The sequence below is a fragment of the Kwoniella botswanensis genome, chromosome 2, assembly GCF_036426115.1.
Source record: "Kwoniella botswanensis chromosome 2, complete sequence".
Lineage (NCBI taxonomy): Eukaryota > Fungi > Basidiomycota > Tremellomycetes > Tremellales > Cryptococcaceae > Kwoniella > Kwoniella botswanensis.
Genome location: NC_088600.1, coordinates 1,135,843 through 1,160,018, shown reverse-complemented (window position 1 = coordinate 1,160,018; position 24,176 = coordinate 1,135,843). Strand labels below are relative to the sequence as shown.

Sequence of the window (24,176 nt, the reverse complement as noted above, 5' to 3'; positions counted from 1 at the left end):
AATTGCTTTAACCTCTCAATTCATCATTCTTCCCACCTTCCTCTTGATCGTAATCGATCGGTCTGTTCGCAGCGTCTTCTCTCCAGGTTGGGACTTTCTGGATGATCGCAATGGTGAAAGGGATACAGAAACCGGCGAGACCAAAGTTGATGGCACTAGAGATACGCACAGACATGTCAATTTTGAGTACACAACGACGTAGACCAATAGATATATGATCACTTACAGAGGGATCATCTTGGTTTTGACGTTCGAGTTGATACCGTACGATACAGCTTGACCGACAGCCTCAACACATCTGAAGACACCTCCCGTTCGAGCATTTCCTTGAACATCCGCGGTGAAACAAGAGATCAACCAGTAGATGTACTATTCAAACGGCCTTTAGTCAGCTCGATCCCCCCTTATACGCTGCAACCAGCATGTAATGTAGACTTACAGTTTGACACAGGTATCCACAAATTTGCATAATGTAAAAAGGGATGTAAGCGTTAGCCCATCCAGAAGAGTTCCAATCGTATTTTGGCGCTTTTGACATTTTCATAAACTTGGTTTGGTTCACGATCAACCATGCGAAACAAGCCATGGAGGGGACCATGAATACCGCGAAGCCAACTTGAGCTCTGAGTCGTTGATTCCATCGTCGATTATCCAAGAAGAATCTACCGAAGATCGAAGTGAAGACGATGATTCCGGAGGGAACAATGAAACTTGACAATGCTCTGGCTCGGACGGTGAAATAGTTGGTCAAGTAGGTACTGAGCACTCCGCCGTAGAAGTAAGAATAGAAACCGATGGGGGCAAGCAAAAGCATTTGCTTGGACATAACACATTGCCAGAGTAAGAGGAATTCAGTCTTCCATGGTTGTTTAGCAGCGAGTAAGATTGGTACGCCGTCGGATCGTCTGACCTTGTGAGGAGGTGAGATCAAGAATGATATTGGGAAACCAACAGCTTCGATAGCTACGAAAATAAGGTAGGTCGAAGTGGCGATAGCACCCGCGGCGGCGGCTTTGGCATTTCGAGCGAGGGAGATTGAACCTCCGACAAGTTGACCAAGGTTTCGTGCACCGACCCAGATGGCAAGATACCTATCAAAGGCCATCAGCTATGATTCCATTTCTAGTGGGCTTGAATGCACTCACTTTCCTCTTCGTCCCTCTTCAGGATAGGACAGGATGATGGCTGCTTCGGCAACATACCAAAATCCGAAACCGGCACCGTAAAGGAATCGTCCGAAAATTAAGTACCATTGTACACCGTATTTACTGTTGACGTAGTACGCTAGAGGACAGGGTCAGCCAGATCCCGTCTATGCCCACACAAGCAAAGTTTATCTGGCCAGTAACTCACCAGACCCGTTGATAGCGAAGGTGGAAGCACCAACGATCAACATCAACTTGATACCCATTCGAGAAGCCAAAGGACCTCCCAAAAGGGAGATCACCGCCACAGCGCAGTACGAGGCACATTGTGCGGCGTCTGATCGGATCTAAAATCAGCTTTGATTCCGATGTTCAACCCAAGTGGATGAATGACCTGCTGACTTACTGACTGTATAAGGGGTAGCTTGACCTAGGCAACCGCGTCATTGTAGTCAGCACCTGAGTAGTCCCACCTGCAGTCTCCCTAATTGACTTACCACCTCCACCAAGACCAGAGATAGCATCTGCCATAGCTGGTCCACAAAAGGCCAGAGCCGATACAACGCAGATCTGGAAGAGGGAACTTCGGTAAATGGAATCCCATCTTGATTTCGGAGCGGCAGGGGTGGGTACAACTTGTACTTCGGTCGTGGTGTCCATACCAGGTAAATGGGCATGGGCAGGTACCTCTACCACTTCGGATTTTCGATCTTCTTCGTATTGCGCCATTATGAGATAAGGTTAATCACTTGTCTTCGTTAGATTTAGCGTTGGGCGTGATTTGTTGGATAAGAAAGGGAAGAATAATTCATCGATGCATAAATGGTCTCCTTCATATACCCATGACTCGTCCAATTGGGCGATAACGAACGCATGAAACCCGGTGCCCTTACTCGCCAGATCGAGATTCCTAGGAGATAAAGTCAGATGACCCAATTGGATACCCGCAAGAATTAACCGACGTTAGATCACTAGCGAGACTCTCGTAATTTGAAAGGCACACCCGGCGGCAGAACTGAAAGTGGTATGAATTGCCAAAGAGAGTTCATGTCTACGCGCTTTGGGGGTAGTTTCGGGAAAGACCCCGAGTAGTCGATCCTATGGGCCCACTTTCGTCGATTGATTGGTTAATTGGAAAGTTAACGTTATATCGGTATAACCCGATAACATAACTGCCTTCCCATCTGCAGTACCTAACTTACTTCAAAGTACAGTCTTTACTTTGACTGTCCTTAGGAAAACAAATTTGTTGGCAAAATGTCTGAAGAGCAGAGCAACCCCTTGTTACCCGTCAAGAATCGATTAGAGTCTTTCTGGCTCTCGGAGAGAGATCCAGTACTGCAGAATGCCAGGACGACGGCGGAGCTACCTCGGAATGCCGACGTCGTGATCGTAGGATCCGGTCTGACAGGTGCGATGATCGCTTATCATCTGTACAGCGAGGCAGAGAAGATGGGAAGGAGGGTCAACGTGGTGATGCTCGAAGCGGACGAAGTGTGTAGTGGTGCAACAGCAAGAAATGGTAAGTTCATCCATCACTCGCATCATTCAAACATATCAATAACTGCAGCTAATGTATTCGTAAACAGGTGGTCATTGTAAACCCATTCCATTCATCGGATTCCGAGCGGAAGCCGCTAAACACGGTCAGAAAGTTGCCAATCATCTTCTTACGTTCGAAGCGGCCGCATTGAAACAGTACGCCGATCTTGTTCAGAAAGAAGATATCGATTGCGATATGCATGTTACTCGAGCTTTCGATGTCTGTTTCAAGCCACAAGACGGCGCCGCAGCTAAGAAAGATTACGAAGCTAGGAAAGCTGCGTTTCCCAGGGATGTCGCCGAACAAGACATCCGAAGTGTTGATGATCCAAAAGAATTGGAACTTTTAACTGGTATTCAAGGAGGCCACTTTGGTGCAAGTTATCCCGCTGGACACCTTTGGCCTTATAAACTTGCTACTTCTTGTAAGTCCTGCATTACAAATATATATCGCTTCAACCCTGTGGCTGATGGGCGTATCTTGAACGTAGTGATTCATATTGCCATCGATAAAGGCTTAAATCTGCAAACGCATACTCCCGTCTTGTCGATGAAGAAATCCGAGGTCTACTCTGGTCAATGGGAAGTAGTGACGCCCAGAGGATCCGTCACCACCTCTCAAGTTATAGTAGCCTCCAATGCATACACTTCAGGCTTCCTCCCCGAATTCAAGGAGCTCATCTTCCCTGTTCGAGGTACAGCATGTTCGATTACTCCGGCCTCCTCGCACTCGCATGGTGCTCACCCAGGTCCAATCAAGTATAGTTATGGCTTTAGGCATGGAGCAGGAGATGTGGATTATATGATCCCCCGACAAGGAAGGGGTAGGATCCCAGGAGTGGGAGATAGAAGTATCATACTGGGAGGAGCCAAGAGCCGGTTTTTAGGTGATCTATCGCAGTGGTACAACAACAAACAAGATGATCAGTATATGCCCGGTGCGAAGGAATACTTCGAAGGTTTCATGAAGAAGTACTTCGTTGGTTGGAATGGTAACGAACATGGAAATGTGGATAGGGTTTGGTCAGGTAGTAAGTGGAACTCTCATTCAAGGGAAGAATAATATATCTAACATTCAGCAGTTCTGGGATACTCTTCCGATCTCCTCCCATATGTAGGTGAAGTACCGGACAAACCCGGAGTGTTTGTGTGTGCCGGTTTCACAGGACATGGTAAGTCCATCTCACCTCCCGCGCATGCTGCGGGTCCACCCACACACAAACACACCCACACACATTCATACAAACACATCTCCTGAATGTCGGACTGTGAAACACTCGCTGACGAAGTATCTCAGGTATGCCTCGAATCCCAGGATGTACCGCCGCGATATCTTCGCTAGTGGCCTCGAGAATCAAGAACGGATTTATCACCTCGACAGCCCAAAAGGCTTTCGAAGATTCATTACCCCAGCCATACTGGTTGACCCAAGAACGATATACCTCGAGAGTCAATCTGATTCAGAATATGATGAACGGAGGTAAGACGAAGGGCGCATTGCAAAATTCGGATGAAGCTGTCATGGTTGATAAAGCCGTGAGAGCCAAGTTGTAATTTGAATACATGATAGATTCAAAGTAGTTGTACGTTTTCATATGGAGTATCAAGTAATATATAGATATATATGGTATGCATTTAATGTTTTTGCTTCTGTCAGTACGTGATGCAATGCTCTGTGAATGATGACTTGCATAAGAATTAAGGTTATAACTGAAGCCTTGAGCTCAAGATCATGACTGCCGAGGATTTGCTACACTATCGTGATCACAGTGTTAGCACAAACTCGGTTGTTCTCAGGGTGCCATGTACGGGTATCTTACATCGTTTGTCATGCGACGAGTACGTTTGCAGATGATGCATAAGGAACAAAGCTACCGGAAATACAAAAAACGACCAATGTAATGACCCATCTATTTGCCCTCTACTGCTTTAGCGACCTCCTTGACAGCCTCCTTCATGGTACTCAACATCTCATCAACCTCATCTTCACTCAAGATCAAGGCTGGGATCAATCTCAATACAGGGTAGATACTAGTGGTCAACACCAAAAGACCCCTATCGTAACATGCGTTTTGTACCAGTGTGTTAAGGTTTCCTGGAAGGGTGATATCGCCTCTTGAGTGTTTTCCAGTAAGTTTGGATTTGGGGTCTTTGAATTCGATGGCAATCATCAACTAACAATCGATCGGAATATCAGTATCAGGCAAACACCAGTACAAACGATTAAAAATAGTATACTTACACCTTGACCTCTGACTTCTTCGATCATCCACCCTCCATTTTCGGTATCCGCTTGGATCTCTTTCAAACCCTTGAAGATCTGTTCTGATCTGGCGTTGACATGGCCTAGTATATCGTGGGTTCGCATATATCGAGTAGTAGCGAGAGCAGCAGCGCATGCAACGACGTTACCAGAGTATGTACCACCCTAAACCAAGCATCCTTCCATATCAGCTCTTGGTCAATCATGTACGGTTGGTGGATGGGAACTTACCAAAGAACCAGGCTGCATAGCACTCATGATTTCGCTTCGAGTGACGATACCAGAGATTGGCATACCATTGGCAAAACCTTTAGCGAACACCATCAAATCAGGTCTCACACCTGAATGTTCGATGGCGAATGTCTTTCCAGTCCTGCAGAAACCAGTTTGGATTTCATCCACCACAAGCATTATACCGTGTTTGTCACAGAGTTGTCGAAGGTGTTTGATATATGCTGGAGGGGTTGGTACGTATCCACCTTCACCGATAACAGGTTCCAAGAAGATTGCTGCCGTGTCCTCAGGAGCGGTCTGCTGTTGAAGCAGATTCTCGATACCCAGAATAGCTTGTTCGACAAGGACTTCTTCGGGGGTCTCTTTGGGTAATCCCATAGCGTGCCAGTATGGGAATGGAGTAGTGTACACGCATGGCTAGATATGCATTGAGGTCAGCGAAATGGGATGAGGTAAGTAAAAACATGAAAATCGTACTCACCATGAGGGGTCCGGTACCCTTGAAGAAAGAGGTTTTCGATCGCGTCAAAGCGGCAGCACCGGAAGTTCGGCCTGTACACTTGTCAGCATAAACAGTAGAGAGCAAAGGATGATCGACTTACCGTGGTAACCACCTTGCATGACAACAATGTTGTTCCTCCTAGTTTTGGTTCTAGCGACTTTGATAGCAGCTTCGATAGCTTCAGAACCCGAGTTCCAGAAGAAGAAGCTGTCCAGACTTGGATCGGGCATCATGGTGAGCAACGATTCGACCAGCTGGACGTAAGGTTCAGATAGACCGATAGCGCATTGTACGTGGATGATAGATTGGGCCTGAGCGACGATAGCAGCAGTGACATCTGGGTGAGCATGTCCGAGGGAGGTCACTCCAATACCGGAGGTGAAGTCGAGCAATCTTTGGTTATCCTATATGACAACCTCGTCAGACATATGTGACACGTGAACGAGATATGACTTACAGTGGTGAGTACTCTCAGACCCTTGCCCTCCTTGAAAACATGATCACGAAGTCTACCCAGACCTTTGGTGATGTGCTTGTCAGCTATATCTTGAAGACCTTGAGTCGAGGTGGTCAGAGGCAAAGGCTTTGAAGCCGAAGGAAGAAGCGGAATTTCCGAGGTGGTAGCTACAGAAGGCATTTTGGCTGATTTCGAGTATGTGAGTGTATGAGATGGATCATCAACATTGAAAGTCAACTCTGAGTTTTCTATCTTCAACTTTCAACTGGACACTCTCTTCTCAACATTCTGACAGTATCTCAAGATTACGGTAATACCGAGGAGGAGGCATGCGGCAACCTTGACATGATCATTCTACCCGAAAAGCAATGGAGACTTCCGATTGGTAATGACCCCATGCGTCGGCAAGAAAAGGTCAAGGCTGGGGGTTGGAGAGAGAGCCTGAAGAAAAAAGCAAGAAAGAAAATGACGATAAGCATGACTGATTTCGGACAAAGAGGAGTAAGGCAAAGTCGATGCGATTCCTGTTTCTTGGGCCTGTTGATTGGCTCAGGGTCTGAGGGGTGTAACGCCGAATGGGACAGAGGGCCTAAGCGCGGATCAATTCATCAACCGTCGCAAGGTACCATCGATTCCAAATGAGATCCAGATCCTGTTTTGTTAGCCGAAGCATCGGTCATCTCCATTCTCGGACCGACCAAAGTCACTCATGTGATTCACCTCGACATCCACAGTCCAAGATAACTCAATGAACTACTTTGATATTCATTTTCATCACCTTTGCATATACATTCCTACATACTTGAACATACCTACTGGTATCTCTCAAGCCGTATACTCTGTAATTCAGTACCTATCAGAACACATCGATCCATCATGCCTTCTGTTGTCTGTGAGTCGTCCTGTGTCCATATTATATGGAGTAACGCTGATACAAGTCATCTCGTAGTTGACGTTGTCGGAACTTGCTGTAAGTTGAGAATGAAACAGAATTTATCAACTGTGGTTGTGGAGAGTACGGTCACTGATAATACCTGACATTCTCTTCCTACCTGATTCGTCCTTCACTTCTCATCGACTCACAATCGTGGATCGTCTTCCTGAACACCCATCCATCACTTCCACCCTGGCCCCATACACCTACAGTCTCCTACGATAATGGAGCGGAAGCTCTCCAAGCTCGATTAGGCCACAAGTTGGCCAAATACGGCATCCCTTCCAAACTCCTCTTCTACGCCTGGGTGTGCGGTACGGAGCGAGATTACTCCTACCTATCGCAGATCAAACAGTACAAACCATTCTTCGAAATCTTGTCCAACACCCTTACGAGAGTACTTTTCCAAGCTGGTATACCCGCTGAGGACTTGGAGGGTTTCTTCACCGCTGAAGATGTTGAATATATTAGGGAGGAATACAAAAAGCTCAAACCCCGACCAGGATTGAAAGAGATGATGCAAACTCTCCGAGACGGTGGATTCGAAGTTTGGTGTTGTTCCGATGCCAATGTTGACCGGGTGAAAGGATACTTCGACCATGCCGGTGTAGAAATGCCATTAGATCATGTATTGTCCGCCGATATGGTCAAAGCTGGTAAACCTGAACCAGCAGTTTACAAATTCGCAAGGGAGAAAGCTGGGTCTGATCAACCTGGGGAAGTCTCTGTATTCGCTGGTGAGTGCCAATCAGATCATGTGTACTGGCAAAAAAGGCATCCCAGCTGATGAATTTCGTGTAGCTTCGCACGCTTGGGATATCGCCGCTGCGAAATCAGCAGGTTTCCTCACTGCTTACACCACCACTTACGAGCTGGATCCATGTGAGTCGATCTTTGGTACCGCCGACCTCGTCACTCCCGATCTTGTCTCTTTGGGTAAAGGTATCGTAGAGAAATGGGGAAAGAAGTAGGTTTAGTTATCTGTATCATATATACCAGTATACAGTATGCATGCAAACATAATCTAGAACAGACTAGTCTCACTTGTTGTTACACCAACAACCTCAACCGCATATCCAAATACATGCCGGCTTTGCTTGTTTAGCTGTGTGATAGTACGCTTTAAGCTCACCTGAATCTTCTTTGACTGGTGTCAGGGCATTTTGAAGGATACTGTAAACATCGCTTGTTGTCCTAGCATGCTGTGTCACTTCACCACATATACGCTACTGTGCAATCAAACAGATCTATGCATCCAGGCTATGAATTATACAGACTTATTGACCCTCTATGAGTTTGATGACCACATCAGTCACCTCGTCAGTTTTCAATTTCCCACCCAGATCACCTGTAGTTTGACCTTTTGCAATACTGGTCTTACAAGCTTTCTCGATGATCTCAGCAGCTTTTTCTTCACCCAGCCACCTCAACATCTCGGCCGCAGACATAATAGCTGCAATTGGGTTGGCAAGATTCTTACCCATGATGTCGAAAGCAGCCCCGTGGACTGGCTCGAAGAGTGATGGAGATTTTCGAGTCGGATCAAGAGATGAGGAATGGGCGATACCGATTGATCCGGATACTCCCGCTGCCAAGTCTGATAGAATGCTACCGGAAGGAAGGCGTTAGCTGTGTCACGGCACAACTGTGAGAGAGTAAAGTCAAGCGAACTTACTCTCCGTGGAGGTTGGTGGTAACGATAGTATCGAGTGTTTTGGGCTTGGTGACCATTCGGACGGTCATTGCGTCCACCTATGACGTGCGATGTTACATAGGCTGGCAACACATATTGGAAATGAAGAAAGTACGTACAAGCATTTTATCCCATTTGACATCGGGGAAGTCTTTAGAGACGATCTCTGCAACTTCATCCCAGAGGACCAGACCGTAACGCTATCATCGCCATAACGTATAAGCATAAGGTGAGATTCTGAAAGAATGGGGTATTCGATTAATTTACCTGCGCATTACTCTTACTGACCACTGTCAATAATTTTCGTGGTCTCTTTCGAGCGGTCTCAAATGCGAATCTCATAACTCTCTCTACACCTTTTCGAGTGAACACAGCTACTTCCGTTGCTGTTTCCCATTCTGTACCAACGTGAGTTCGACCACCTTGACCTGCATATTCGCCTATCATCCATCGTTGTAAGTTAGCTACGCTTCATCTTCTTTGATCCAATAGATATGGTATGCTACGGTATGGTTTGGATGTACAACACTAACCTTCAGTGTTTTCTCGAATAATCACCCAATCTAGGTCACCCGGTTGGGCATTAGTGATCCTTGGTGGAATACCAGGTAAGATGGCTGATGGTCTCACATTGACGTATTGTTGGAATTTTTGTCTCATGGGTAAGATCAAGTCCCATAATGAGATATGATCCGGGACATCTGGATCACCAACAGCACCAAAGAAGATAGCATCGGACTTTCGTAGATGTTCCAGCCATCCTTCCGGGGTATATGATCCTTGAGCTTTGTATCGGGCGCCTGATTCATCACAGCCATGTCAGTCTCATCGTGCCCAAGCAAATCTGATGGATGGGATCGTGGGTTGCTGTTGACTTACTTCCGTAGTCGAGTTCATCAAATTTCAGCTCAAAGCCCCCTAGTTTCTTCTGTACTGCTCGAAGAACCTCCAAGGTGGATGCGGTAACTTCGATACCGATACCTAAAGTAATGTGTCCTCAGCAAGGCAAGTCTGAAGAGTGATAGGGGATAGCTCATACCCACCATCTCCGGCGATGACGGCGATGTTGTGTTGACGAGTTGACATTTTGTTCGTACTTTCTCGATTTCCTTAGCTGGAATTTTTGCTAAGCCAAAGAAGATGTGGACTCTAGAAAACTTGGTGGGTGTATCCAGAGACCTATCGAAAGGTATTCCAGCTACTTTGGTCTGTCAATAACTAGCCGGATACAGCACCTCCGTTCCAAGTCAAGTGGTACACTACTCGCGAGTATCGGATTTCGGCCCAGACGTCAATCGGAACCAAATAAACCCTCCACTTCGGCTAACGCTTCTCAGCAGTCGAAGAAGCGTCGGCAAAGTTGAGAGATCCAAGGATCACTTGTATCCGATATTCCGGTAACTTGACGTATGCTTGCAGTTCGGTAGAATGGTAACTTGTATGGATTTCTGAAATTTCGTTTGTCTGGCTCTCCAGCTAGCTAGCTATCCACCTGCCTGTCAACTTGTAGGAGCAACTCAAAGTCAATTTCATACTAGTACATCTGCACCTTCTCCAGATTGTCTTCATACATCCACTTATTGCCGTATCCACAATGTCCAAAACTCAAGACCTCGCTGTAAGCTCGCGTTCCTCTTCAGCTTTCAGTAGTCACTGATGTTGCCCTGCTTTAGGCTTTACTGTCTGACTCAGACTTGTTCCGTTCGCAAGGGTACATCAACGGACAATGGGTATCGGCATCAGACGGGGCTACCTTCCCTTTGACCAACCCAGCTACAGGAGCTAAACTCGCTGACATGCCGCATATGCCTAGAACACAAGTTGCAGAAGCCATTGTAGGTTCGGATTCACCTCTCTCACAGATATCTTTGCTGATTGGATGTATGTCGTGATATAGGATGCCGCCAAAGCTGCTTTGCCTGCATGGGCAGCTTTGACAGCTTACCAGCGATCTGCCTACTTGCTCAAACTACATGCGTTGATGGAAGAGCATGTCCAAGATCTCGGTACGATCCTTTGCGTGGAAAATGGTAAACCACTGGCGGAAGCTAAAGGAGAAATCGCATATGGTGCTTCATTCATGCAATGGAATGCTGCTGAGGGGCTGAGGTGGGTAAAAATCCACAGCTGCGAGGGTCATATACTGAATTAGGTGACGTGTTTAGGACATATGGTCAAACTATCCCTAGTCCATACCCTGGTACGAGAAATATTGTCATCAAGCAACCCATAGGAGTGTGTGGTCTGATCACTCCTTGGTATGTACATATTCCCACCTATTGCTCAAATGTCAGCTCGTTAATGAAAGATTTATGTGCTGTAGGAATTTCCCCAACGCCATGATAACTCGAAAGATGGCTCCTGCCCTCGCAGCAGGATGTACGGTAGTGATTAAAGCACCTGCCGAGACTCCCCTTTCAGCTTTGGCTATGGCCGTCTTGTGTGAGAGGATCGGTATACCCGCTGGAGTGGTCAATGTGGTAGTCATGGACAAAGGTGATAGGGAAGCTGCAGCGGGTTTGGAATTATGTGAAAAGTGAGTTAAACAATAACATGCAAAGTAATAGAGGCTGACAATGGGTGTTAAAACTATTGTAGCCCCAAAGTATCGAAGATCTCGTTCACGGGTTCAACCCCAGTGGGTAGATTACTCATGAAGCAGAGTAGCTCAACTTTGAAGAAACTATCCTTTGAATTAGGTGGTAATGCAGCGTGGGTATCGAATACAGTATACAAATATATCACAACCGAGCTCTTTTAGCTGACAAATATCTAGCTTTATCATCTTTGATGATGCGGATCTCGAAACTGCCGTTAAAGGTGTGATCGCCTCCAAGTTCCGAGCTGCGGGTCAGACATGTGTTTGTGCCGTGAGTATCAGAATACCCCAATATACAGTCAATGATAAATATCTGATTGGTATGTTGTCTCTTTTTTTCTTTTTGGGCAGAACCGAATCTTCGTCCACTCCAAGATATACAATGAATTCGCTTCTTTGCTCGCTGAGAAGGTCGAAGCGCTAAAGGTAGGAAACGGTATGGATGAAGGGGTTCTCATCGGTCCATTGGTGAATGTCAGAGGAGTAGAGAAAGTCGAAAGACACGTTCAAGATGCCGTCTCAAAAGGAGCTAAAGTATTAGTCGGTGGATCAAGAATCAAGAGTGAAAATGCAGAAGGAGAATCATGTTTCTTCCAACCTACCGTCTTAGTGGATGTACCGAAAGAATGTTACGTAGCTTCAGAAGAGACTTTCGGACCTTTGGCACCACTTTTCAAATTCGATGATGAAGATGATGTGGTCAACCGAGCGAATTCCTCGGAAGTTGGTCTAGCAGGATACTTCTTCACGAAGGATCTGGCGAGATCTAATAGGGTAGCGGAGAGGTTGGAGGTCGGTATGGTAGGGGTCAATACCGGTGTGATTGCCCAGGCATGTATTCCCTTTGGAGGTGTCAAGCAATCTGGGTTTGGAAGAGAAGGAGGACCAGGTGGTATTAATGAGTTCCAAATTGAAAAGGTGAGTTATTCATTTGTCCATCCATAATTCATTTTTGTCTATCTATAGTGTACACAAGGTTAAACATCTTTTGCTGACTATGTTCTTGTATCGATTTAGCTCATCACAATCGGTGGTATATAGATATATATACATACAAATCATAGATAATCATTCGTATATGCATTTTCGTACTTCATCGTTACATCTATCCTATTCCATCTATATGAATCAAAGTACAAAGACAACATACAGTACTGCATGTGTATGTTAAAAGTAATACTAACAATACATTGGGAATGGAAGAAAAAAATCGAGGCCAGCTCTATTATCTGTCCATATAGGAATTTGATCATCCTTAATCTTATATCTTCCATCCTGCTTTTCTTGCTTATGTTATGCTATGATCATACCCCAATGCAACGTTAAAACCCAGGTCCGCTAGGTTTAAACCCGAGATCATATATCTTCCTCTCGAAATCCACTAGATTGACATCATCCTTCCATTGGACAACTTCTATAGGACTCTGCTCCCAATCTGGGTAAATTGTCCCGACAAACTCTTCTTCCTCCGACCCTTCCGATTTAGGTGTATCTTCCGACGACGGGTTTTGTGCTTCTAAGATCGCTTTTCTTTCGGCATCTGCTTCTTTACGTTCCTCAGGTCTTGGATCGATATATTCCAGGTCGATACTGCGGATTGAACAGATAATCAGCTCTCGCTCCTTACCATACTGAATGTGAACTGTTTCATCTTCAATGATAACGAGTGCCGAAAAATACTCACCACAAAGCAGATATCCATCCACCATGATATTTGACTTTAACACCTCTCTCTCTGGCCGCTCGGCGCATGATCATCTCCTTTGCGGGTGCTCTTGCAGATCCATCTTCCTGAGCATCCGCAAGCATATCACAATCGACATCGCCCAATCCGGGTTTATTGTCGTCGGCGGGTTTGCGCGAAGGCTCGTCCAACCTCGCTGTGGAGGGTGTGGCAGGCCAAGTGTTGAATAACGGTAATTGTTTAGTCCTACCCCATGAGAATCCTCGACCTACACCTGAAGGGATCTGCTTGAGGAGATTGTAATGTACGAAGAGAGGTTCACCCCATGAATCATGTTGAAGCATCGTATGAGAGCAGAAGTCGCCTGACGCTGTACCGGATGGCAGAGCGGCTGCTCCGACCCATCGACCGGGGACGGCCCATCGCTTTCTCAATGCCAAGAGAGCCCAACGGAATATATCTTTGTCACCGTCAGAGAAGTAGAACCACTATCAAAGAGGAGAAAGGTTAGTATATAATACCATATGTGAAACAATCGGTAGAGACATTCTGTGGTTCGACAACGAAGATGGTCTGAACAATGAAAATTCGAAGATCACTCACAAACTCATGATTCTCCAACATATACTTGATCAATAAGAAAACGTCCAGATGTAATTTCTTATCGACAAACATCTGACCAGTTTCCATTTCCCATTCATTCCTGCATTTCACACCGATAATTGACCAGATGGGATTATTCGCGGAAGTCTTCCAATAATCTGGGGTCGCCCATATACCCAATCGCTGGTAATTGGGCGCATCGAACATGTACGCCGGATCACGTGTGGGTATCGAATCGGAGTCCTAAACACAACATTGATTTGTGAATTTTGCTCGGACAAACAGGGGCGGTTGAGGTACTTACAAGGTACAAGACTTCTCTGAAAGGACTCTGTACCACTGCGAGAGCTTTGAGATGATATGATTTGTTCTTTTTCGCATCTCTGGTCTGTCCCAGCGCTTCTACCAGTTCTGCACCCAATTCTTTCAATTCGTCTCGGATAGGATCATCGTCGTTAGGTCGTTCACTTGGGAAATGGTACTACATCGTTACAAAACAGCTAGACATCAGCTTTTGTTCCCTTGAACCCCAGAGGGAGAAGGGTATAGTCCATGTCTAGAATGACCACACTCACAATCTGTACAGGTAATTCACTACCATAACTCCTCAACATACCCAAACTCCATTTAACTCTTTGTAAAGTATCGGCATTTCCAGCAACCATTACTATACCTCTACCTTCTCCGTAATTCTCATGTTCACCCGATTCCAACACTCCCTCCATGTGATTTATCAAATTCATCCTATAGTCATGGAGGGAAGTTCGGTTGACCGATGCCCAGATATTGGCGGAATGCTGGATCATGTGAGTGTTGTGTTGTTGATCGATCGTATCGCATTGCTATGAACCAAAAGCGATCAGCATCAGCACTGATTGGGGGAATGGATTTGTGATGACTCACTTCCAAATTCCATTGAACGAAACCACCATGTTCTACTTCACCTTCCACCTCACCTCTTCCACCTGGAGCGTCTCTCCATGCATCCAGTCTTTGTCTTAGACTCGCAGTGAGTGGTAGAGGGTCCGAAGCTATATCGATCTCCCTCTTACCTTCGGAGGCAGCATTGGAATATATGGACTTGTGTTTGACTCCGGACGGAGTGGATAGCTTGAATGGGTATTTAAAGGGTCTTTTAGGTTTGTAAGGTTTGGATAGATCGTCGTTTGTCGACAGATCGTCAGAGTTGGGTATTCGCGAAGAGGAATAAGAAGAAGAGAGGGCCATTTGCTGATTTGATCATCATACCAGAAAATCAATCAGCTTATGACATTCTACAAGTTAGGAGTCGGCAACTCACCCTAACATCTGAATGATGTAGACCCAAAACCATCAATCCCACAACCAATATCAATAGTAGCACCCTTCTTATCAAACTACTTGGTAAACCTTTTCTCAAAGCGATCTTCAACCTTGTCAATCCACCATACTGATAAGATGGGAATGGATAACTACCCATACCACCATTCTCTAAATTACCTGGACTAGGAGGTAAAAGGGGTGTTTGACAATCTGCATCTCCACCTTCGGAACTATCCTGTGGCGAGTCAGAATGTAAGTTCGATTTGGTTTCTGGCGAGTTATCTGGGATGGGCGATAATTGTGAGGGGTTATAGGGTTTGGAGAAGAATGGAGAGGATTTTTCAGCTAGGGGGATATGCAATTTCGGTTTAGGTGTTGGAGAGGGCATTTTGACTAGGTGGGCTGATTTGGTTTGGGATGGGGCAAGCTGATGAAGGTTTCGATGATTCAGTACCGTATGTCGTGACCTCGAAGATAGTATGTATATATAGGATCTTGTGTTGGAATTTTAGACGGAAAGGCTATATATCGCTTTGCTGTTTTGTATAGCTTTACGAAGAATTCGCTCGTTTTTCCTAGCTGAGAGACTCAGCTTGCTGAGTCGTCGTCGTTAGATACTATCGATACTGGGTGATATCGTAGCCTGTTCAAAGACAAACAATCAGTCCTGCTCCTACCGAGTCTAGGTCCATTGAGCAATCCACGTTTCATGCTTTGCCCGTAGTAACACAAGATTCCATAGCAAACTCGCAGTCAAGCGACCGACTTCCAAAAATGGAACAAAAAAAGATGGAGAAACCGCAATCTTGTTGATAGAAGCTTCCGCAGTCGCAGTTCACAGAAAAAAAAACAATACGAAATCGGAATTGAAATGGTATGGGTTTAGGAAATCGTGATCATGTATATAAACCTCTGAGCGGGGTGCATTCGGGAGGCAAAGCAAGAACTAGTCCTCGTCCTGTCTTTTCGTATCCTATCCAAGTGGACAGAACGATTCTCGATGATCTTCCAAAGTGACCTTCGATTCCGGAAGATAAGAAGAAATGAAAAGGGACTCACTTCGATCTGCGCAGATCACAGTACCCTGTCCTTTCTTTACTTTGAAGCGACTTGAATTATCCACAACAAGATATGAGTACCATCGACATCGTGTTGTATATCAAGATGACCAACTCTAGAACCTTTGTTTCATGATCTCTCTGTTTGCATGCAAACTGCGAATACGTCTCATCACCGCAGCTAACCAACCTGTAACAAGCTATAGATAGAAGTAAAAAATAGATTTTTTCTTAGTATGACGCTATATGATACGCAGTCGATTGAACCCTGAATCCAGAATGTCACTCAGTTCCAGAAGCCCATGCGGAGATAGACCAATTAATTACCTTTAAGAACATCCATCCATACACATGGCAGATGGCTCTTGCAGGCAGATGAGATCAACACAAGTACTATCAGATGATGAACCAACTCTTCACTCGTATCAAAGTATATATGACACAGTAGGCGAAGACTGATGTTTAAATGCCAAGGAGAAAAGCTCAGTATCGTCCTTTATCATGGATGACCTTCCAGATATGTAGAAGTACAACAAGAAATTCATTTCTCTTCTCTCGCGATTATACTTGATTGCGAGGTATTATAAATCCTAATTCCTCATTACTGATTCCACTGTTCGGTTGATTGACAATTGGTATGTACAACGACGCTAACAACATCTTCCTCCCTTATTCTGTCGAGTCTCATTCAACTTCACTCCTCCAGGCTATTTGGAGAGTAGAGGTATCTCACTGTCAGCGTTCTGATTCACGTTACAGGCATAGAGAATCCACCAAAGTCTTGATTTCGACCATTCGTCCATGCGGTATGGAAGTGCATGATTCGCTTTACTCACCTTTTTCCTCTCCATCTCCCCCTTCTTCACCTTATCCAATACCTCCCTCGCAGTCCATTCAAACGCATCAGTCACACCCCATCCCTCCTTGGCTGAGGTCTCAACATATAGTAATCCATGCTGTTTGGCAAATAACGCTCCCTCCATACTGCTCACCTGCCGTAGTTTGAGATCTTTCGGTTGGGTGGTGCTAGGAGGTACATCGGGAGCAGGGGCAGGCGAAGGTGATCGGGATAATGAGGTATCCAGAGGCGTATCGGGAGCAGGGAAGGGATGTCCGTACTGTATTGATGGAAGTGGTGCTGGTGTGGATGTACAGAGATCTATCTTGTTTGCTACCACTGTATCCATAATCAGATTAGCACATTCGAGCATCGTTTGGAATAAGTAGATTGACTCACGTATGATGGATACATTCTCATCAGCGTATTTACGTAGATCCTCGAGCCATGATGTTACATGATCGAACGCTAAAAAGAGAAAGATAGTAATGATTAACATGATATTTCAACCAGGAATGACAAGTGAGCAGTCAGTTCACTCACACTCCCTCCTAGTGACGTCGTACACTAGTAAAGCACCAGCAGCACCCCTAAAGTAGCTTCTTGTTATTGATCGAAAGGACTCCGTCCCAGCTGTATCCCAACCTATAAATGTCACAGAAATTCCGTGTATTAGCATTCCATCCTATCTCATGTCATGTCATGCCATGTCATATCCACCCGTCACTTCTGATTCTATAATTTTCTACTTTTCTACTGCCGTCGGATTGAGTTGAGACAGTTTGTCCGTACGGATAGTAGCCACTCACACTGCACCTTGACCCTCTTACCCTCTTCACCGACCGATATTATCCTACTTCCAAATTCGACTCCTAGGGTAGGTTCAGTAAGGTCGAACCTATCGTCCGTCAATCGGATCAAAAGCGACGATTTGCCGGTTGCTGAATCTCCTAGTAGGACGTATTTGAGTATGCTGTGATCACGAAACAAAGGCAAAACCCCACACACACGTTCAGCTTGAGACCTCAATGTCTGAGAACGGATTTCGTCATGAGATATGGGAAAAGAGGATTTGGAAGGGCTTGGACTCACTAATCCCACGATAACGATTCCATCCTACTTAACATCCATTTGACGCATTCCTGATGTATGTTTGATATAACCAGCTCAAAGTCTACCGAGCTCCGAGAGACGAGATATGAATTGCGAAATAGTTGATTAAGATTAATGTTGGAATAGAGGAGACGATGAGGTGAATTTTGATCTTTTGCCGCTTTTGGTCAATACCCGACAACAACATCGACGTTTCCTCATCATTCGACATTCAATATCATACCACCTCCTCGACACATTTGTCCGCCATTGTCAACGATATCGATGGTCGATCATGATGATGGCGAACCTCTTCGAATGACTGCACCGAGCATGTCTAGACTCAGAGGGCATACTGACATGAGATGCACCGTAGGCAAATGTGGATATCTTGCTTCTGATCCTCCTCCCTCCAACCTTTTCCGGTAACCCGGACCAACCTCCCGATGATATTCGAAAACACAATTTCAGAGCAGCACCAAAATGTTATTTCGGCAGTCCCGCATAGAACAAAGCATTCAACATTGCAACATCTCGTGATCACATCTCTGAAAGACGCCTCAGCGCATGACCGTTATTCGAGTAGGGGTACTTGGCAATTGCAGCGTTACAGCGCTGTAAAGGATACCAGCGAAAGATCTTGGTTTTAGACGTCGCATCGACTCGAGCAGTCATGTGATTTGGAGAAAAAAACCCTGCTGAGTACCCCAAGGCGCTTAGAGTATGTCCACTACAGAGTACATACGCATTCCATCGTTTTATAGCATGGCACGATGAGTCCAAGCGAGGTAGGTAGGTCCTCTTCGAAATAAAATAAGCCTGACCCGACAATACCGAAGAGGATTCGAAATCAATGAGCCCCGTTCGAAATTGATCATCATCACAGATCCGAAATATTACGACATACAACAATCCTCATGTTGTGCGGTTGATTGATATCTTACAGCGTTGAGCGAGCCCATGCATGAAAAATGTAAACGAGATGATGAGCAATTTCGAATATCTGGGTTGTCCAGGCGTGTTCACGTTGACTGTAGCATAGCCATCAGCTCAGGGTTCATCCGTATGGGGAACTATGCATAGTTGTCGTCTACATAAACGATGATTTCGAATTTCGTCATTTTCTTTGACCTTTTGCTCTGAAAAGTTCGAAATCTTTTGAGCAGATTAGAAAAGGCTTGTTTGAGCAGTCAGTCAACTCTCATGCATGAAATATCATATGTATATATATATAGCTCAAAGGGGGCACCAAAGTCTTTCCCCACTTTCCCATCTACTCATACATCCCAGAAAAAATCAAAGCCATATGGCCTCGTTCATATAGCCCCTAGGTGAGTGACAATCTCACTCTCTATGGCTATGTCTTTGTCTACGTGGAATGCTTCCCTTCCCCCACCGTCTTGTCTTGTTGATTGTTATCGGACCGGTTGTCGTTGAAGATACCAGGTGACTTGCTGTCAGAGTATCCTTTGATGTTATGTGCCAGCCTCCCATTCATCTTTGTTACCACTCGTGACTTTCATCCTGTTATCCTATCCGATAGGACTGCCCCTTTACCTTGCTTGCTTTGCTTTGTTGTGTTGTTGTGTCTTCTCTCAGTCTCCTATCTCTCAACCCCATGGATATTGACTCGGTATCTCACGACCCGGAGAGTGAAAGACCAAGGAGGTCCTTTGGATATCTTTTCGTTTGTTGATCATGACAGATGGATTCTAGTGGTGTTTCATCGTTTTTTTCTGAAATCGACTCATTCTCAGTACGCATAGATAAACACTTTTCTTATCTCACGTCCCACATCCCACATCCCATATCGTTCAATGACATACTCCGCATATCTATCCACCTACCTTATCATTCTGCTCAATCTCATCCCACACACACCTATATATAGTAGAACCTACCCGCTGAGATCTCCACTACTTATTCAAACCAAACTTTGTTTTTCCCCCATTCAACTTCTTTTACGCGACTTCTCAATACAGCAGTGTATTCATATACCCCTCAATCAATCTCACTCTTCACCTTCAATTCTTGCTTCTTTACTACCAAGCGTAAGCCCTGCTTCTTCTTTGAGGTTCGTCATGTGATACTTTTTCATCTTTCGCTTCTTTTGGATGGTTGCCTTGACACCTTTTAACAAAGCAATCAGTAAGGGCCGGCATTGCCGCCGTTTATGATAACTCATCCTCTTTCTTACTTCGCGTCATTTGACTTCTGACCTTATCTCGCTTCTCATCTTCTCATTCTCTTTGATCAACTTCGCTGCTACAATCCACATTTCGACATCTGGCGATTATATATAAAAATCATCCCAAACTGACTCTGTGTTATGATAATAGCTTAAACCAAACCAACAACAACAATCAAATATTGTATTTTAATCAATAATGTCGTCTCCAATTGGAACGCCCAATGGCTCGGTGAGTATCTACATCCGTACTGCATCCTTATAGCTAGGAGCCAAATATGCTGACTGGATGATATGCAATGGTACAGCTCCAGCCTCCACTTCCTCAACAGGTAGCTAACCTCATCAACGGTGCTGCTTCCGGAAGATCCTCTAGAGCAAGCTCGGAATCAGGAGGTAACAGGATCAGAAAGGACACGATGTGAGACACGACAACCTCTGATGTGTATGAGAACCTCGCTAATCTGAACGAATGATTCATGCAGCGGCTACAAGTCATCTCCTTTCCCAGCCAAGGCAGACCAACAAGCCAACGTATCTCGTATTCTCGCCGAGAGCGGATTCATGCCCCAAGAACTAGTGCATGGCGAAGTGGATTGGTTCTACAATCATCTCGGTAAGCACTCATTCTTATGTGATCTGACGTGATTTCGATCAACATCAACTTATTGTTTGTGTGTGTTTGGCTGTAGGTATTGAGAACTCTTACTTCCTTTGGGAAAAACCAGAGACGATCGCGGATCACGTTCTCGCTCTATTCTCCGCTAAATTATTAGCTTACACCAAGCATGATCCCGAGAAACTCGTCATCGATCTTGAGAAGATCACACCTGAGGGTCAAGAGAAGGGGAGAGAAGGAGCGGTCTTCATCCACACTTCGAAAGCTGGTGTGACCGTAACGGATGGTCCCGGTGGTACAGTAGAGAAGAGGTGAGTTAGACGTTCACTCTATAGGTCCGGTGCCATAGACTGATAGTATCGTGTACTCCTGACCAGAATCGATTCTCTCTTCTTTGACGAATCTTCACCTGAGAAAGCTTACCGACTCGAAACCTATCGATCGACCGGTGCTATCTCCTCGACCATCTCCCAACAACTCAGATGTTACTTTGTCTCGAGATGTTCTTTCCCTACTTCAGCACCTGTCAAGACTGCTGAAGGTACCACCGAAATTAGATCAGTCTCAGATTCAGCTTTCCTCGAAAAGGCCAGTGAGAACACCTTGGAGGTCTACCAACATGTCATGAACGAAGTGGAGAGACGATACGGACCTGTCATTGAGATGTTCGAGGTTGAAGATTCTAGAGAGAGAAGATTGGTCATTGGTTACAAGTGAGTACTTACATCCAAAATATTCGGGATATTCACTGACAGAGCTTTTAGGATGGGAGGTACAAGGAAATTCTTCTCTGCGCTCAGTGACCTTTACCATTTCTACGGTCTTTACTCTGCTCGAAAATACGTTGAGCAATTTTCAAACGGTGTGACCATTATTTCAATGTACCTCAACCCCGTTCCCAACACCCGAGCTCCTCCTATCGAACACTCGATTCACCAAGTTGTCCGAGAAGCCTCTTTACTCTACTGTCTTCCCGATAATCCCTTCTTCTCCGTTGCCGATGACGATGACAGCCCTCACGCCGTCCAGGAAGCCACATACGCCTATGTCGGTTGGATCTTCGCTCAACACTTCTGTAACCGACTTGGTTCAGCCTATCTCGCGTTGAAGAATGCTCTCGATGAGTCTAATCCTGACCACGCTGAGGTATTGAACAAGATCAAGACTAGATTCAGAGAAGAGACTTTCACTAGAGATAGTATCAAAGAGGTTATTCAGAACCACCCTGATCTCGTTCGAATGCTTTACATCAACTTTGCCATGGTACACTACCCAGCTGCCGATGAAGCATCTCAACTCACTCCTACCCTCTCTTTCCAACGACTCAAGACCGAACAACCTCTCACCGACGAGCAATTGTACCAAAAGATCAGGAGGACAGCTGCCAATCAACACGCTGTACAAATTCTCGAGGCGTTGCTCATTTTCAACAAACACGTTCTCAAGTGCAACTTCTACCAACCTACCAAGGTCGCTCTTTCCTTCCGACTTGATCCCAACTTCCTTCCAGATGTGGAATACCCGAAGAAACCCTTTGGTATGTTCTTCATTGTCGGATCGGATTTCCGAGGATTCCACGTTCGGTTCAGAGATGTTGCCAGAGGTGGTATCCGAATCATCCGATCAAGAAGTAAAGAGAACTACAATTCAAACGTTAGAACGTTGTTCGATGAGAACTATGCTCTATCTTCCACTCAAAACTTGAAGAACAAGGACATTCCCGAAGGTGGTGCAAAGGGAACGATCTTACCTGATGTCAGTGCGAACTACAAGCAATGTTTCGAGAAGTATGCCGACTCAATCATTGACTTGCTTATCCCCGGTAAAACACCTGGTATCAAAGGGAAGATCGTGGACGTCAGTGGAAGACAGGATCCTGAAATCCTTTTCTTTGGACCTGATGAGAATACTGCGGATCTGATGGACTGGGCAGCCCAACATGCCAGATCGAGACAGGCTCCATGGTGGAAATCTTTTACCACTGGTAAATCTGCTGAGTTACTCGGTGGTATCCCGCATGATACCTACGGTATGACCTCTTTGTCTGTGAGACAATACATCCTTGGTGTTCTCAAGGCTCACGGACTCAACGAGAAGGACGTGACGAAGCTCCAGACTGGTGGACCAGACGGTGATTTGGGTTCAAACGAGATCTTACTTTCAAAAGACAAGACCGTCGGAATCATCGATGGAAGTGGAATCATCTACGATCCTGCGGGTTTAGACAGACGGGAGTTGATCAGATTGGCCAAAGGTAGAAAGATGATCGGTGAATTTGATCCTTCGAAATTCGGTCCTGATGGTTATAGAGTATTGGTAGATGACAAAGATTTGAAATTGCCTTGTAAGTTATCCCTGATCCATTTACCAATAGTTGCATGAACACTTGCTGATGGATGTGTATTTATGATAGCCGGCGAGATCGTCCCCGATGGAACTCAGTACAGAAACGAATTCCATTTCCGAGTGAAATGCGATTTATTCGTGCCATGTGGTGGTCGACCTGAAGCAGTCAACATCTCCAATGTCAACCAGCTTATCGACGCTGAGGGTAAACCTCACTTCAAATACATTGTTGAAGGAGCCAATCTCTTCTTCACTCAACAAGCGAGATTGTTCATGGAGAAGAAAGGTGTCGTTCACTTCAAGGATGCCTCGACCAACAAAGGTGGTGTCACTTCGTCTTCACTTGAAGTGCTTGCTGGATTGGGATTGAATGATGAAGAATACTTGGATCTGATGGTTTTCAAAGATGGAAAATCTTCGCCATTTTGTGAGTATTTTTGCTTTTCTCTCATCCTACCCAGATCTTGCTTGTGTGATTCAAAAATCGTTTGCTGATCGTGTGACCCGTTCGCGATACTATAGATCAAAGTTATGTTCGAGATATCCAATCTAAAATCTGCGAGAACGCCGCAGCGGAATATACGTGCATAACGAAAGAATGGTCGCGAAACAAGGGAACCAAATCGCGAACCGTCATCTCGGATCAACTCTCCTCGACACTCAACGACTTGCAAAATGAATTGGAAGTTTCCGACTTGTATGAGAACATCGCAAGTAGGAAGAATGTCCTTTCTAGAGCCATACCGAAGACTTTAGTCGATAAAGTCGGATTGGATACTTTGATGCAGCGATTACCTGAACAAGTGAGTTGATTGACAATCCTAAAGGATGAGGATGAAGTACAAATACTGATGGTTTCGGGTGTAGTACCAACGAGCTATTTGGTCTGCTTGGGTCAGCTCACATTATATCTACGAATGCTCACTGCAAGCTTCAAACGTCGATTTCTTCCATTTCTTCTCGAAGCTTTCCGCATAGGTCTGAAACATACGAGATATCAAAAAGAGTGTATAAGAGGAATTAAAGGTTCACTTCAATCCAATTGAAGAGTGTGTGTATAGTACCAAAAAATCGAAA

General features: G+C 45.2%; 9 protein-coding genes across 9 annotated transcripts; 4 read left to right on the top strand and 5 right to left on the bottom strand.

The window, feature by feature from the left end:
- Window positions 1–7: 7 nt before the first annotated feature.
- Window positions 8–1,874, bottom strand: L199_007321 (uncharacterized protein; the record flags this gene model as incomplete). Its single annotated transcript, XM_064893014.1, has 7 exons — window positions 8–155; window positions 227–369; window positions 440–1,091; window positions 1,146–1,284; window positions 1,354–1,482; window positions 1,552–1,575; window positions 1,643–1,874. 7 exons carry the CDS (start codon window positions 1,872–1,874, stop codon window positions 8–10), a joined length of 1,467 nt encoding a protein of 488 aa, XP_064749086.1.
- Window positions 1,875–2,402: 528 nt separating this feature from the next.
- Window positions 2,403–4,241, top strand: L199_007320 (uncharacterized protein; the record flags this gene model as incomplete). Its single annotated transcript, XM_064893013.1, has 5 exons — window positions 2,403–2,667; window positions 2,735–3,112; window positions 3,179–3,718; window positions 3,770–3,859; window positions 3,985–4,241. 5 exons carry the CDS (start codon window positions 2,403–2,405, stop codon window positions 4,239–4,241), a joined length of 1,530 nt encoding a protein of 509 aa, XP_064749085.1.
- A 356-nt stretch (window positions 4,242–4,597) lies between these two features.
- L199_007319 (4-aminobutyrate transaminase) lies at window positions 4,598–6,323 on the bottom strand (the record flags this gene model as incomplete). Its single annotated transcript, XM_064893012.1, has 6 exons — window positions 4,598–4,861; window positions 4,930–5,115; window positions 5,182–5,601; window positions 5,666–5,736; window positions 5,787–6,090; window positions 6,144–6,323. The coding sequence occupies 6 exons, from the start codon at window positions 6,321–6,323 to the stop codon at window positions 4,598–4,600; spliced, it is 1,425 nt and encodes a 474-aa protein (XP_064749084.1).
- Window positions 6,324–7,019: 696 nt separating this feature from the next.
- L199_007318 (haloacid dehalogenase, type II) lies at window positions 7,020–8,048 on the top strand (the record flags this gene model as incomplete). The annotated part of the gene is made up of 4 exons (XM_064893011.1): window positions 7,020–7,035; window positions 7,093–7,113; window positions 7,290–7,814; window positions 7,879–8,048. The coding sequence occupies 4 exons, from the start codon at window positions 7,020–7,022 to the stop codon at window positions 8,046–8,048; spliced, it is 732 nt and encodes a 243-aa protein (XP_064749083.1).
- A 306-nt stretch (window positions 8,049–8,354) lies between these two features.
- L199_007317 (tartrate dehydrogenase) lies at window positions 8,355–9,856 on the bottom strand (the record flags this gene model as incomplete). The annotated part of the gene is made up of 7 exons (XM_064893010.1): window positions 8,355–8,685; window positions 8,753–8,829; window positions 8,890–8,970; window positions 9,038–9,210; window positions 9,304–9,570; window positions 9,650–9,751; window positions 9,814–9,856. The coding sequence occupies 7 exons, from the start codon at window positions 9,854–9,856 to the stop codon at window positions 8,355–8,357; spliced, it is 1,074 nt and encodes a 357-aa protein (XP_064749082.1).
- A 508-nt stretch (window positions 9,857–10,364) lies between these two features.
- Window positions 10,365–12,410, top strand: L199_007316 (uncharacterized protein; the record flags this gene model as incomplete). Its single annotated transcript, XM_064893009.1, has 9 exons — window positions 10,365–10,388; window positions 10,444–10,605; window positions 10,668–10,879; window positions 10,936–11,028; window positions 11,094–11,306; window positions 11,369–11,482; window positions 11,547–11,640; window positions 11,721–12,287; window positions 12,387–12,410. 9 exons carry the CDS (start codon window positions 10,365–10,367, stop codon window positions 12,408–12,410), a joined length of 1,503 nt encoding a protein of 500 aa, XP_064749081.1.
- A 281-nt stretch (window positions 12,411–12,691) lies between these two features.
- Window positions 12,692–15,346, bottom strand: L199_007315 (uncharacterized protein; the record flags this gene model as incomplete). Its single annotated transcript, XM_064893008.1, has 7 exons — window positions 12,692–12,959; window positions 13,054–13,541; window positions 13,657–13,899; window positions 13,961–14,137; window positions 14,232–14,498; window positions 14,560–14,886; window positions 14,957–15,346. The coding sequence occupies 7 exons, from the start codon at window positions 15,344–15,346 to the stop codon at window positions 12,692–12,694; spliced, it is 2,160 nt and encodes a 719-aa protein (XP_064749080.1).
- A 1,320-nt stretch (window positions 15,347–16,666) lies between these two features.
- On the bottom strand, window positions 16,667–17,969 carry L199_007314 (uncharacterized protein; the record flags this gene model as incomplete). The annotated part of the gene is made up of 6 exons (XM_064893007.1): window positions 16,667–16,723; window positions 16,853–17,193; window positions 17,254–17,322; window positions 17,398–17,499; window positions 17,664–17,827; window positions 17,947–17,969. 6 exons carry the CDS (start codon window positions 17,967–17,969, stop codon window positions 16,667–16,669), a joined length of 756 nt encoding a protein of 251 aa, XP_064749079.1.
- Window positions 17,970–20,333: 2,364 nt separating this feature from the next.
- On the top strand, window positions 20,334–24,077 carry L199_007313 (uncharacterized protein; the record flags this gene model as incomplete). The annotated part of the gene is made up of 9 exons (XM_064893006.1): window positions 20,334–20,366; window positions 20,443–20,555; window positions 20,620–20,750; window positions 20,827–21,064; window positions 21,131–21,466; window positions 21,518–23,097; window positions 23,167–23,526; window positions 23,622–23,902; window positions 23,967–24,077. 9 exons carry the CDS (start codon window positions 20,334–20,336, stop codon window positions 24,075–24,077), a joined length of 3,183 nt encoding a protein of 1,060 aa, XP_064749078.1.
- Window positions 24,078–24,176: the final 99 nt, after the last annotated feature.